At 36.4% G+C, this 15,134-nt stretch overlaps 1 protein-coding gene across 4 annotated transcripts in view; it reads left to right on the top strand.

Annotated features, from left to right (window-relative positions):
- LOC114256370 (xanthine dehydrogenase 1) overlaps positions 1–15,134 on the top strand; it is a 74,083-nt gene that overhangs the window by 24,621 nt on the left and 34,328 nt on the right. For 2 of the 4 annotated variants that reach the window (XM_082907202.1, XM_082907203.1), the window contains 5 exons: positions 4,724–4,966; positions 5,289–5,603; positions 7,090–7,329; positions 11,791–12,075; positions 12,189–12,410. In XM_082907202.1, coding sequence (XP_082763328.1) covers positions 4,724–4,966; positions 5,289–5,603; positions 7,090–7,329; positions 11,791–12,075; positions 12,189–12,410 — 1,305 coding nt within the window. The remainder of the gene's footprint in view (positions 1–4,723; positions 4,967–5,288; positions 5,604–7,089; positions 7,330–11,790; positions 12,076–12,188; positions 12,411–15,134) is intronic. The other 2 variants (XM_082907205.1, XM_082907206.1) reach the window with 1 other exon arrangement.

The raw sequence follows: 15,134 nt of genomic DNA, 5'->3' as shown, positions 1-15,134 counted from the left end.
ATACTTGCATGGTGAACATACATGCATTTGTTTTGAGGAAGGTTTAATGCAATCAAATATCCACTCTCTCTCTCTCTCTCACATTTCCTATAGCACTTTTGAAGTATTAATTTTAGTTTTCAACTAGCAGCTGATTTTTGTTGACTCCTGTCTGCTTGTTCATTTTCCTTCTTGTTAGATTTGTTATGTTATTTTATTTTATATTGAGGTTATTATTGTCATTGCAATATTAATGTTTTAATATAAATATGTGCTGGGTGAGGGTTTTTAATTATGACCCAATAACCTGTTCTCTGCATTATCTGTTTTCCTCTTCTCTTCTCTCTTTCCTCGAGAACCTTAATCCTTATTCCTTTGAACTTTACACTTTAACTTGGTATTAGAGCGCTTCGATCTTACAATAACATGTCTTGTTAAAGTCTGGAAATTTTCACATGGTGACCTAGATGTGCTGACATCATCTTCTGTACGATGATGTCAGCATCTGTATGGACGTTAGGAACGGGCGAACACATGGCCTGATTCATCTCACCCTCCTGGTAATTTTGGTGATTTTTGTGGAATTTTTTGGGGCTGTTTGATAGTTGTTTTTGTTTTTTGTAGTATTTTCGAAATATATATTTGATATTTTGCGATATGCTTCTGGAAGCTTTACCTGTGATTTTTCTTCATTGTAATCTACTTTTTGGGGGCCAACTAGGCTATTTAAGGCTTTCTTTGAGATTTGTTTTATGATTTGTGGCTCCAGGGTGTGTTTTTTGTTCATCGCGACTTTGGCTCTGTTGTGGGTGGTTAACCCATTTGCTTTTTTTGCTTCTGTGGGTGCCAAATGAACCTCAGAAGTCCTTGCTTGAAGTTGTTTTGAGGTTTTGTGATCCTTTGTGGCTTTGTTTGAAGTTTGCCATTGGTGGTTGTTACTGTTTTTGCTTTAAGTTCTTATTGTTTGTTCTTATGGTTGAAGAAAAACCTCCCACAGTCCTTAAAGGATGATGATTTGCCTAAATCAATCACTACAAAGAAACTGAATGGTCTCAATTATTTGGCTTGGGCACATGAAAGTATTTCTCTGTGGCAAAAAGAAATAGAAATTTCTCTCGGATCTTCCTCCTTCTGCTGAGGACAAGGCTTATGATGATTGGTTAAGTGAGGATTCAGTTGTGATGGAATGGCTTTGGCATAGTTTGGAATCCCATATTGCCACTACCGTTGAGTTGTGTCAAACCTCAAAGCAGATTTGGGACTCTCTTTGTGACAACCAAACCCATTCATGCATCATGCATACTTTATTGTCTATGCATTTAAGTCATGTATTCTATACTTGTTTGATATTAGGCTTGATAGTATTGAGAAGGAGTAGGGAGTGGGAATAGTTTGAAACTTGATTTGAAAACCTTGGATGAGCCTATGCCTTAAATGAGGAGCTTAAAGACCTTAGTCTAACGACCTTGACCATTCCATGCTATTTGCTATTTTGCTAATTAGGATTAGTAATAATTAAGTATGCTCAGGAAATAATTAATTAGATTAAATACGATTAGGATAAGATTGGGTTATTTAGCTTTAAACTTGATTAACTAAGCCTAAGCAAGGAAAACTAGTTAGATAATAATGTTGCACCTTTGCCCTAGCCACACCAAATAAAGTCTTGAGTATCCAAATCAAACAAAAAGAGAAATCTGCTGGAAGTTGAGAGAAACAATGAGAGAGAAGGAGGGAAAAGAGAGAAAGGAAGGAGAAAAGGGAGAGCTCAAGAGAATCAACCAAGAACTCATTCTAAAAGTGTTCTAAGGTGAGATTTCTATTCCAAAATTTGTAGTAGACCTCCTTAACATCTTGAATCATGAAAAAGTTAGGATGAAAATCGATTAGGAATGAAGAATGTAGAGGAAAAAAGAAAAGGAAGCAAGTTAGAATGTGAACTAGGGAAGCTTGCGATTCTCAATCTTTTGAATTCGTTTTGAGGTTTTGGATGTCCTTGCACTCTTCTTTTCACATGTTTCTTTAATTTCCTATGATTTTGCAAATTGGTTGAGTTTTGGAAAGAAAAAGATGAAAAACCATGAAATTCCTTATACAAACTTGAAAAATGCTTCAAACCTTGAAAACAATTAAAGATTTGTTGTATTTGATTTAGGAAACAATCATATTTGCATACTTGCATGATTCTAGACTTAGTATATCGTGTTTGAGGATTGAAAGGGGCAGGAAATCAAAGTTAGAAGACCTTAGAACAGCTAGAACAGGATAGATTCGCGAACTGCAGATTTCTGCTCTGCAGATCACCACTCGAGCGGTGGAAAGACTGATCGAGCGGACAGCCCAAAACCTGTGTGAATCGGTTAACCGCTCAAGCGGATAAAAGATGGCTTGAGCGCACTTTAGCAACTCTCAGGATCCCATTTTGCAGGTCTGTACTTCTGGGAGGTATCCTATCAGCGCTCGAACGGACTGGCATTTCAGGACATTTTTCACACTTTGTTCCGTTTGTTTTCCTTCTTTTCTTGGGACACCTTTAGGCATGTTTTGGCACCTAAACACAAGGATAACATAATTAGAAACCCACTTGAAACATGTTTGAATAGAAAAGAAGGTTAAAGATTAATTGCATGCTAATTGATATAAGAAGTTTAAGAATTTTTCAATGCTTCAGTGTTTTGTTCTTGTCTTGTATAGGTCAAGCCTGAGGACGTTTAAACACTTGTTCGCAGAGCCAACTATGAGTAGTAGTGTAGTAAAATTATATTCTTAAAATTATGATTCGAAATGCAAACATATGATATGTTTATAATATTGAACATACATCATTACAGATATTATTACAAAATATTCCTACAACGAACAAATAGGCATTTAAATACACATTAAACACAGATCACATGCAGAATTAAATAGATGTAAGTTTAACACGTTATGGGGTCGTCACAAGAAACATAGTTATGTATTGTTCCTAACGGTTTCTCTTTGAAATCATGCTTATGTCCAAATATTATCACTTCTTTGAATTTAATCTTCCTTGAGCTTCTTCTTATACTCTAGATCACTACTACTAGAATTTTGCATTTTTAAAATGTTCTTTTCTTACAATGGCAAACCTCTTCCCCAACTAGTTTTTAACTTTTTTTTAATGACCTTCCAATATTCATAAAGTGTATTAACATTTATACAGATTTTAGTTTTTGTTGTCAACATTTTCAAATGCATTCAATTGTTTTTTTGTTTTGTTTTGTTTTTTTCCTCATTTCTCTTATGTTTTCAAAACACTTCCGAAGCATTTTTGTTTCCAAGCTAACCGATACAACATACCAAAACGAAAATTTGATCCTTGGCTTGACTAGGATAAGGCTGTATTTAATAAACATATTTTCAGATTCTTTGTCTCAACATTATGGAATTGAAACACCACAAGTTAATTATAGCTTTACTTGTCTTTTACTACTGTGGGAATTGCAACTAAGTGGGGAGATTGAAAGTAATTGCAAAGACATGTGTGAGTGGGTCTGTGCTCTGTTGCAACTGCAAAATGTGGTCTTACTTGCACCAAAGCACAGACCCCACTTGCATCTCCATATTTTTGCAATTACTTTCACTTGTTCCCACTGATTTGCAACTCCTCCTTTACTATTAATGCTTGGGTTAGGACTGCAAAACAGGGAACACTGACCCTTTGGTTACTGGGAACATTTTATACGTAGTCTAGACTTTATAGTACATACCAATAACATGGCCTATAAAACAGTCCATGGACATATACTACTTCCTAAGCCCAACAATTATTCCTCAAAAACCTAATAATATTAAATTAGTCAGACCAACAACACCAAATTCAATTCAAATTAAATTTAAACATTATACATGAGGTCTGAAAGAGAACCATTTATGAAATATGTAATTTGTCCTTAATTCTTCTTTGCACGATTTGCATCAGTTACACTTTTAACATACACTTTAGTTAAATTCCAACACAGCTCTTCCCTCCCATGTTTCTTAGAAGTTCCCAATACCGGTATATTTGTGGTCTTCCATATTAAACTTCTTGCAGTGATGGAATTGGTTAACCATGGTAAATTGCATGTGATAAATAATCACAAAACACTCCTCAAATTTCAATTTGAAAAATTGGACAATTATAATTATTGGAAGTTGATAAAATAAGAACTTAATAAAAATCTCCCAAGCACCAGCATTTTTCCTTCAGAAAAAGTATACTCTTGTCTATATGATTGAAGATGTATATATTGGATAGACTCCTAACATGCTGTAAGAAGATTTTATGCAGAGACCAGATCATAAATCCCCTTGATTGTAGATTTTCACTTTTGGTCAATTTCTTTATGTTGTATGCAAAGCAAATAGTTGACGACTCCTTTTTGTAGTAATTATTCACACAATGACTCTTGGGGCCATAAAGTGGTGCCAAACCTTGATCACTTAGAAGAATATTGTTTCCATTTTGTGAGATAGAGGTTTTGACTCTATTCATGCTCCCTCACAGCCATAAGGAAATTCAGCTGAGTCTAATGGTTGTGGGATATTAATTTTTATGGGGTTTTTGGGATGGATAAATGATTTAATGTGTCTTAGTTAAAAATCCTTTTGAGGGGTGTTTTGGTGTTCTTCCCAAATTGTACACTAATACTACTAGTTGCTTTGAATCTTTTTATTTTATTTATTTTTACTTAAATAATTTTTTGAGTATTATTTCTGATATCATCTCTTGTTCCAGGTTACTGGTGAGGCAGAATACACTGATGACACACCAATGCCTCCCGCAGGCTTACATGGTGCTCTAATATTGAGCCAAAAACCTCATGCTCGTATACTTTCTATTGATGATTCAGGAGCCAAGTCCTCACCTGGATTTGCAGGAATTTTTTTTGCTAAAGATGTCCCAGGTGATAATATGATTGGGCCAGTTATTTCTGATGAGGAACTTTTTGCTACAGAATTTGTCACTTGTGTGGGACAGGTAATGGCCTTTCCATTAAAATATTTTCATCTACATAGATTTTCAGTGAAGAATGGAAAGGATGCCATTCTACTGCATTTTACACAGTACTTGAAGTCGCAGATCCATTTTCTAAAACATAATTTTTACAAATGGCGGCATCATTACCAATTTTTTTTGACAGTTCATTGTGGAAGAAAATAAATGGTCTCACATTAAATGCTATTCAAGCTATCTTGGATGATTTTAGCTTGATAGCATTTAAAATCACACCTATATATATATATATATATATTTTTTGGTTCTAACCACAAGGGATGGTGGTGTGAGGTGTGTTATAAAGGCTATCGGAGTGGTGGTTGCTGATACCTATCAACATGCAAAACTAGCAGCAAGAAAGGTTCATATTCAGTATGAAGAGCTCCCAGCAATCCTTTCAATAGAGGATGCCGTGAAATGTAACAGTTTCCATCCTAATACAGAGAGGTGTTTAGAAAAAGGAGACGTAGACCTTTGTTTTCAATTAGGTCAATGTGACAGAATCATTGAGGGTGAGGTTCAAATAGGAGGTCAGGAACATTTTTACTTGGAGCCACAGAGCAATTTAGTATGGACTATGGATGGTGGCAATGAGGTTCATATGATTTCATCCACCCAAGTAAGTTGTCTCTGCTTGAACTTTTAATCATTCTAGGTTCTGTCATGAAGTTGCTCAAATTATATGCTTAATTAGAAGAATTTGATTAAGAAAATTTTACCTGATGGTCCAAACATTGACCAGAATGTTATTTCAGTACTTCATTCTCAGAAGTGCACTGTTTTTGGCTTTTTTTTAATTGCTTAACTCCAGATATCTGACCTGCATTTTCTTTTCAATGTGTGTCATGCTTTCTTGATTTCAAAAAGTGCCATATGTAGTTGATTTATATTAGGGGTGTGCATGGGTCGTGTCGGTTCGGGTTTGGCATTAACAGACTATGTCGGGTTACACTTTTCTGGGTCTGACTCCAACCATGCTATTGTTCGAAACCACTCACTTCGAAACCAACTTTGGCGGTCGGATTTCGGTCGGGAAGAAACAAAGCCGGTGACTTACACTTTTCTCTTCAAATCCTAATCGATATGTACAAATCTGAGACTGAAGAAAAAGAAAAAAAATGGAAGAGAGATTTATTTGGTTTATTTGTTGGCCACTGATTTCCGACCAAAGCAGCCTTCGTTGTCGTCCACTGCAAAATAACTAGTACAATAACCCTCTGGTTCTGAGAGAGGGGAAGAGGGAGAGGAGGGAGTTTCAGAGATGAGGTGTTGAGGAATACTAAGAGAGGGATATGAGAAATAAGAAGAAAATAGAAGGAGAGAAATGAGGCATCAGAGGTGAAAGTTTAAGAAAGATTTGGAAGAAGTTCAATAAGAGAGATAGAGAGAGAGAGAGAGAGAGAGAGAGAGAGAGAGAGAGAGTGTATGAGAATTAAAGGGAAGGCTAAGAGGTGAGAGAAGCTTGTTTCAGAATAACAAAATAAAGAATAAAGATATTGTAATCTTCATCAATTAAAAGAAGAATTTTAGGCTTTGGGATAGGCATTAGGTAGCTGTTTTCCTATAAAATATAATAATGACTTCTTTTGTTTTCGAAGACTTGCAGGCTTTTTGATGTTGTATTAATGACTTCTGATGTTTCCAACAACTTTATTGACACAGCTTGTAGACAAATTTTTTAGAAGAGATAAAGATTCAATAGCTAACAAACAAGAGTATGCCACGTATAAAATTTAATGTATTTAATTAGTTTGGTCGGATCTGGTTGAATGGTTTCGCATTCTATAAAACCAAGACTCAACCCATATATGAAAAAAATTTGCAGTTACTATCCGTAGCTGACTGAGTTGTCTGACAAAACTGTCTGCAGCATCATTTTTCGAGTCGGGTTGGTTGGGTACATCGGGTGAATCGGTTTGTTGCACACCCCTAATTTATATGGATAGTAATGCATGATTGTTTCCTTCCCCATTGTTGCAAGTTTCATGAATTACAGAGTTCAGTTCAGTGTGTGTGTGATGCTTGTCTTTGGGCCTCATTTTTTATTTTCTTTTCTGGCAGTTTAACTTCTATTGTCAGTTAACATTTCCATTCTTTATGTGTAGGCCCCTCAGAAACACCAAAAGTACGTTTCCCATGTCCTTGGCCTTCCCATGTCAAAAGTGGTTTGCAAAACCAAACGAATTGGTGGTGGATTTGGTGGAAAAGAGACAAGATCAGCTTTTCTGGCTGCTGTGGCTTCTGTTCCATCATACCTGCTGAACCGACCTGTCAAACTAACTTTAGACAGGGATATAGATATGATGATAACTGGGCAGAGGCATAGCTTTCTTGGAAAGTACAAGGTACTATTTTTATTTGTCTTGCTGGACAATTCTTGCCAAAACAGAATAATCTTATTGAATTATGGAGCTGGCCCATATACTGCAATACTTTGGCATCTAAGCTGTATGTATAACCGGAGACCAACTGAAGGTATGAAATTTGTTCCTACAACCTGTTATCAACCTTTTGTTTGTTTTTTTACTCGTTGTAGAAACAAATTTTAAAACATAAAGGCCTTGTTTGGTTTGTTTTTCGGAAAAAAATTTTAGAAAAAATTCTCTACAAACAAATTTTCAAAAGTAATCAAACCAAACAAATTTTTCCAAAAAAAATCTCAAAATTTTATTTGGTTACCTACTTTCCAAAATCACTCTCTCACTCATACACATCAAATCAATCACTTTTTTTAAAATTCTCTCTCAAAAATAATTTTCCAAAATCATTTCTGAAAAAAGGCAAACCAAACAAGTTTTTGTACTTTTTATCTCAAAAACTACTCTACAAACACAAACCAAACACACTCAAAGTATTTCAACACATTTCAAAATTTTATGTTACAAATGTCCACTGTTTAGTTTTTGGACTAAACAGTGTTGATTATTTGAATTGCAGGTTCTTATTTCCGATTTGTATTTCAGATCGTTAATTACATATTTTAGACAGATGAAACCTCCGATTAATGAAGAACAAAATAAACAACAAAAGACAATTTAAGAAAAATAAATATTTTATTGAAATTGTTATGGGTTTTGAACCCTCGAATACAAAATACAATTCTTGGGTTTGGAACCTTTTACCTATTCATCGCTATTAGCATAGGCTCTTGAGTTCTTTAGGTTTCTTTTCTTCTTTCTTGTAACGACTTCTTTAGCTCTCAATTTCTTTCTCTCTCTTTCTGATCTTTTCACTTCTGATTTTCTTATCCCCCGTCTTGTGTGATGGTCCTCATATTTATAGAGGGCCATCAGGTGATAGGAATGCCTCATCTTCAATTTGAATTTCAAATTGAATGATAGCGCCATTTGAATTTTGAATAATAGCGCTATCTGATTAATCGTATATCTGATTAACCGGATTGATCTTTGGGGTTTCATCCTGTGTGGTGTCCTTGTTGTAGGCTCTACAGGTGCCATCTTTTGTAGGCTCCACGTGTCACTTGAGCATTTTGAATGTCGTATTGAGATACGGCGTCGTTTTATTTATGCACTTCAACGAAGCAAGTTGATTATTTTAGGAAGTGATTGCCTACAATAATCTTATCATAGGCTCTATGTGTGTCATTGAATGTATTTGAAATTTAAACATAAATTTGGTTGAAATTTATGTGCCAACACTCGTGGTTAGCTGTTTACTACTGTAAAATTTAATGTACAAAGAGAAATAGAGAGAGAATAAATTGTATTATTGATTGTTGTATGTTGATATTTTCTGTCTATTACAAATCTATTACAAAATGGTTCCTTATATAGATGTAGGTGTAGTGGATGGTGTGTAGTGGATGGTGATAGTGGTGTAGTGGGTTAGGTTTAGTGGAGTAGGTGAGGTGGTAGTGGTGTAGTGGGTTAGGTTTAGTGGAGTAGGTGAGGTGGTAGTGGTGGTAGGTGATGGTAAATTCTAACAGCCCCCCGCAAACTCAAGGAGGATAGAAACTAACCAACTTGAGTTTGAAGAGAGGAACAAAACAAGAAAATACATAAAAAAAGGATAGGAGACACTGTATGGTCGTGTCAGACCGTTGGTGAAGACACTGCATGGTGGTGTCATAACGTTGTAGAGGACACTGTATGGTGGTGTCAGACCGATTTAGAAGACAGTTTATGGGGTCATGTCGGACCGTTGTAGAAGACAGTTTATGGGGTCATGTCGGACCGTTGTAGAAGACAGTTTATGGGGTCATGTCGGACCGTTGTAACAGACAATTTTGTGACAGTTGTTGTGACAGTTTACGGAGTCTTGCTGGACCCTTGTAGAAACTAACCGGAATCAATGTCGGGACAGTTTACAGAGTCTTGTCGGACCCTTGTAGAAACTAACCGGAATCTATGTCGGGACAGTTTACAGAGTCTTGTCGGACCCTTGTAGAAACTAACCGGAATCTATGTCGGGACAGTTTACAGAGTCTTGTCGGACCCATAAAGGAGCTAACCGGAATCAATGTCGGGACAGTTTACAGAGTCTTGTCGGACCCATGTAAAAGTCGCACCCTCAAAAGGTGTGCCCAATTTTTCAAAAGGCGTGCCCAATCCATAAAAAGCCGTGCCATCAAAAGGCGTGCCATCAAAAGGCGCGCCCACTTCATCAAAAGACGTGCCCGACAGAAAGCGTCGAGCCATCAAAAGGGGCGCCTGACACGCGGCGATGCACGTGATTGACAGAGCGCGTGTCGGCCTCGTCGTCTCTGTCTTTATAAACCAAAGTGAAGTCTGAGGCTTGGAAGCATAACAAACCAGTTGAAACCTCTTCGTTCTCTGTAACATTCTGTAACCAACCCTGCTCTGAAACACTCAGCAACCCAAAAAACATGGCTTCTTCTTCCCGTTCAGCTACCCAGAACATAGCCTCTTCTTCCCGTGGTCTGCTCACTCTCTTTCCCGACCTCAACGAGTCAACAAGAGAGATAACTGGTGCGGTGGCCTGTGAACCTCAACCAAACACCTCTGGTTTTGCTCCGTTGAACTTTCCGATGCGGTCGGTGGAGCAAAAAATGGCAGTGCAAACGGATATTGAAGCTAATCAGTATACATTGAAGTCCTGTGTTGAAACCATGACTGCGGTCACAAACTTGTCGCACCGGCTGCAGAGTAGGACAAATGAGGTGCAACATTTAAACGCCCAACTGGCTCTGCTCCAACGCATGTATAAGGATGCGCGAGCAGAGATAAGTGTGCTGAAGGCGGAAAATAAGGAGCTGAAGCGGAAGGCCACCGTGATGTGGCGATTTGGAGGTCCGCCATATGCTGCAGTGGATGAGCAGGGGGGAGTGATCGTGCCCAGTGGAGTGGGAAACACGGAGGCAACACCGTCAAGGGCCGCCCAGGACGGAGGCAAGAAGAAGAGACCTGCAGCAGAGTAGAGAAGACAAATCCCACTGGGTGTGGGTGTGTTGTGGTGGTTTTTTTTTTTTTTTTTTGGTGTAAAATGGTGATCGGGGTGAGGCCCGACATGAATAAAATGAGTTTGGCGTGCAGTTCGTCTTCTTCGGCTGCTCTTTTTTTTTTTTTTTTTTTTTTTTTTTTTTTTTTTGCAAAGAAAGAATAATGAAAAAAAAGGTTTCGTGGCCCACGGTTTGGTTGATGATGAAAGTTGGGATAATATTTATTATTTTGAGTCGGTTGTCCATGTGGTGGATATAAAAAGATGGGTCAGGAAGAGAATAAAATAAAGGTGATGAAAAGTTTGAAAGAAATGATGGTGAAAATAAAGGAGGGACAAGGAAAGTGGCCATAGTGGTGGTATTGGGAGAGTGGGTGCAAAGTGAGAGAGAGAGAGAAGCAGTGTGAAACGCACTGAAATCGGAAAAAAAAACTGGTGAATCTGTAGGAGGGACAACAAACTCCATAGATCCACTACGGTTTGAGTTATCAATGAGAAGTATGGACCATGCCAAAATAGAATATCTGGAGTCATACCTCCATTCACCGTCAATCTGCCTGACACTTGGTGCCTCTCTAAGAGCTGGAAGAGGTACTGAAATCACAACATTCTGCAAATCAAACATTGAAGAAGCTTCGTACTCGATACTGACATAAGTTTCATTTCCAGAAACAGAAGGCCAGCAGTTGATCGTCAATGGGACAACTGACTCATCTACACTTTGCATTCTCCACTTCAACAGGCCAACACCATCAGTAGATTGACCAGTAGGAAATGGCCTGTTAGAATCTTTGAGGCCTAAAATATTTTCATTGGAAAACAATAGGAAGGTATGTGTAGAAAATAAACGGAATAGGTTGAGGTCCGGCGGGCGGCGAAGGTGAGGTTGCCGCCCGCCGGGGAAGCGAAAATAGTAGGTTCTAAACCTGCTCTGATACCATGTAAAATTTAATGTACAAAGAGAAATAGAGAGAGAATAAATTGTATTATTGATTGTTGTATGTTGATATTTTCTGTCTATTACAAATCTATTACAAAATGGTTCCTTATATAGATGTAGGTGTAGTGGATGGTGTGTAGTGGATGGTGATAGTGGTGTAGTGGGTTAGGTTTAGTGGAGTAGGTGAGGTGGTAGTGGTGTAGTGGGTTAGGTTTAGTGGAGTAGGTGAGGTGGTAGTGGTGGTAGGTGATGGTAAATTCTAACAACTACAAAATAGTTTCTGCATTTAAGGTAAAAGTAGTGAGGGAGAAAGGGAGAACTGTTCTCTTGCAACTTTTTTAGTGAGACCTCCTTAAGCTTGTTATTGCACTTTCTTGTGCTTCTTGTTAACTCTAAATTTTAAATATGATGGAGCATGTCAATAATAAAGCTAAATTTTTTGATGCAGGTTGGATTTAAAAATGATGGAAAGGTTCTCGCTCTTGATCTTGAAATATACAATAATGCTGGAAATTCACTTGATTTGTCTCTTGCTATACTTGAACGTGCTATGTTTCATTCTGATAATGTCTATGAGATCCCAAATGTCAAGATAAATGGAAGGGTTTGCTTCACTAATTTTCCTAGCAATACTGCTTTCCGAGGATTCGGTGGTCCTCAAGGTATGCTTATTACTGAAAATTGGATTCAAAGAATAGCCCTGGAACTCAAAAAAAGTCCCGAAGAGATTAGGGTAAGTCATTGCTTTTGATGATATTTTGCTGTCATTGTGTTTTATGTAATAGATCAGATTTGTAGCCGCTGTTGCATATGTTAATAACTTTCATAAAATGGCTTTCCAATCAGGAAATAAATTTTTTGAGTGAAGGATCGGTATTACATTTTGGTCAACAAATTCAACACTGTACCCTGCAGCGGCTCTGGAATGAACTGAAGTCATCATGTGACTTTCTGAAGGCTCGAAAAGAAGTTGAAAAGTTTAATTTTCATAATCGATGGAAGAAGCGTGGGGTTGCTATGGTACCAACAAAATTTGGCATTTCGTTTACAACCAAATTCATGAACCAGGTAACCTTTGAAATTATATTAGTATATTTGGTTTCTCAAGTAGGGTGGTGTTTTAATGACTTTATCTATGCTTTTAAATTGATGAGGCTATGAATATTTGATGCTTCTTTTTTTGGGTTTGGGGGTGGAGCCAAGTATTCTTCTTGTGATGTCTGAAACATCACTGGTTTGAGTAGTATTTCAAATGTGCCTGTTGAATTCACTCAATTATGCAATTCATCACAATCAAGGATCTCTCTATGAAATTCATCACATTTGCACTTTGCAAGCTTTACGCCGTGTTTGGTTGGGAGATTTGGGAAGAGATTTGGAAAATGAAAGGAAAAATGTGTGAAACTAGGTGAAATGTAGCTATATTTTATTCACATTTCACCTACCTTTTACCTTTCTCTTCCCAAATCCCCCAACCAAATACAGCGTCCATGGTCCAACTCTCAGAAGATGAAAAACAATGAAAAGTAGCTTAAAAAGAACAATTACCATCTGTCCATGGCTGGTGGTAGCATTAAAGGAGTTTAAAATCATTGCAAATAATTTGATAGGGAAAAGAACAAAAGATGTGCTAACAGCATACTTGCACATCATTTAAGTTTCAACTGATTAGCCTAATACACCATTATATGTACTGATCATTTGTGTTGCTAATGGACAGTATAAAAGGTTTGGATGTACTGATTATTTGTGTTGCTAGTGGACAATAGAAAAGGTCTAGGATTTCTGAAGTTTTTCCTTTGCATCATGTGGGAACCCTGTGAGCTGAAAAGTCTTGGATGTTTTGACTTTAACAGAATTATTTTAACTGCTTGGTTGCACTATTATTTTTCCTGATTGTTTTCAAAATTAATACCTTGAATGAACTCTTATTGATAATCTATCAATTGTTTTATGAAAGGGAACTTGAAATACAGAGGATGGGACATCTGTTACCAAGGCCTAGCTTCAACTAATTGAAACTAGTTACTTGAATAATGGTTCTTCATTCTGCTTTATGAAGGAACCATAAATAATAATCTTAGGACTGAAAATCCCATAAATTTTATATCTCAAAGTTCACAAATGTTCTCTTACAGGCTATGTTACATGGACTCTTCAAAATAAATCAAATATCCGTGTCGGACACTCGACACTCGGACAAGGGTATGGGATATGTGTCGGATACTTTTCAACGGATACTTTTTATATAATTGTATATAACACTATTATTATATGTACATATTGTTGTATAATTGCTATAAATGTCATTTTGACACTATAAGTTAAATATAGTACCATTTTATCTCAAATATTAGATTAAAAATATAAAAATATGACATTTTTTTCCCGAGTCCGCGTATCCTTAAATTTATGATTTGATGAGTCCGACCTCTAAATACATATCCGCACCTGACACCTGTACTCGAGTCCATGTAACATAGCTTACAGGTTGCCTACTCCTAGTAACTCATTTGTCTCACCCTCATCTGATTTTGTTATCCACCAATATTCCACCCCCACCTGACATATAAAAAATCTATAATGTATCTTTCATAAGATTTCCCTGCTTCCAAGAATCCTAGCTCTCCAAACTAATTCTGCTGATGACCACTGAAGTGTGCCTCTCAATCAAGAAAGTAAATATTAAGTACCAACTATCAAAGGCGTTCAAACACTATCGAAACTCCTCCAAATTCAAGGCTTTGTTTGGTTCATTTTTCAGAATCTGTTTTTTTAAAAAGTTTCAAATACTAGATTGGTAAAAAAAAATGTAACTAGGTTTGGGAACATAGAAAAAAGCCTCATCTTTTTCCCATTTTTTTGTCTTTAGTGACTTTTTTTATAAAAATTATGTCAAACATTTTTACTTTTCCGGTCTATTTTGTCGAGACGAATATAAAAAGTACAGCTTTTTAGAAAAATTCCAAAAAAAATTGAAAAAGCCAAAATAAGCCAAAAGAAACCATTATTTTTTTGCTTATTTTTGTCTTTTCTAGATTTTTTTTCGGAATTTAATTTTTCGGTTTGTTTTGTCGAGCTAAATCTAGAAGCTTAAAGTTTTTTTGGAAAATTTTTAAAAAAGTTCACTAAGGACGAAAATAAGCCCCCCCCCTCCCAAAAAAAAAAAGAAAAAAAAAGAAAAAAAAAGAAAAAGAAAAAATATGCAAAAACAGAAGTCATTATTTATATATGGTTTTCTGTTTTTTTTTTTGGGGTGAAATAATTTTTAAAAATTGAAAAAGTACCTTTTTTAGTGTTTATTTTTGTCAAACTAATTTCTATTTTTTTTTTCAAAACAAAAAACAACAATAAAAAAAAAAAAACAAAAAAAATTCAGAAAATAAATTCTGAGAAGTCAATCAAAAAGAGCCCAAGTTTTCTTTGATCAATTTGGCTGGTTCTTGTTCTGCTTGTCGTGAGGTGACTATCGAGCATTTAGGCAAGCCTCCACTGTAGTTAACTTGACAACAAGGAATATGTTAGACCCTAATTTCTTGTCTTAATCACTTCTAAAGAGCAAGGATCCTAGCTTTGATAGAAAAACCTCATGTAGTTGGCCTCGAGAAATATTAATACTATGTTTGTGCTCACTAAATAGAACTAGATACCAAGTTATGGATTCCCTAGGGAACAACAATAAGAGTTAAATTGATTCTCCTCTGGGTTTCTTCTTGGGAGATGAGTTTTATTACTTAATAAATGCTGGAGACATATTCTAGAAGTTTTAGAGCAGGCTTTCATCTATTCATT

Source organism: Camellia sinensis, chromosome 14 (assembly GCF_055761805.1).
Source record: "Camellia sinensis isolate YWXY chromosome 14, ASM5576180v1, whole genome shotgun sequence".
Classification (NCBI taxonomy): domain Eukaryota; kingdom Viridiplantae; phylum Streptophyta; class Magnoliopsida; order Ericales; family Theaceae; genus Camellia; species Camellia sinensis.
Note: the sequence above shows the minus strand (reverse complement) of the source record. Positions and strands in the feature narration are given on the sequence as shown.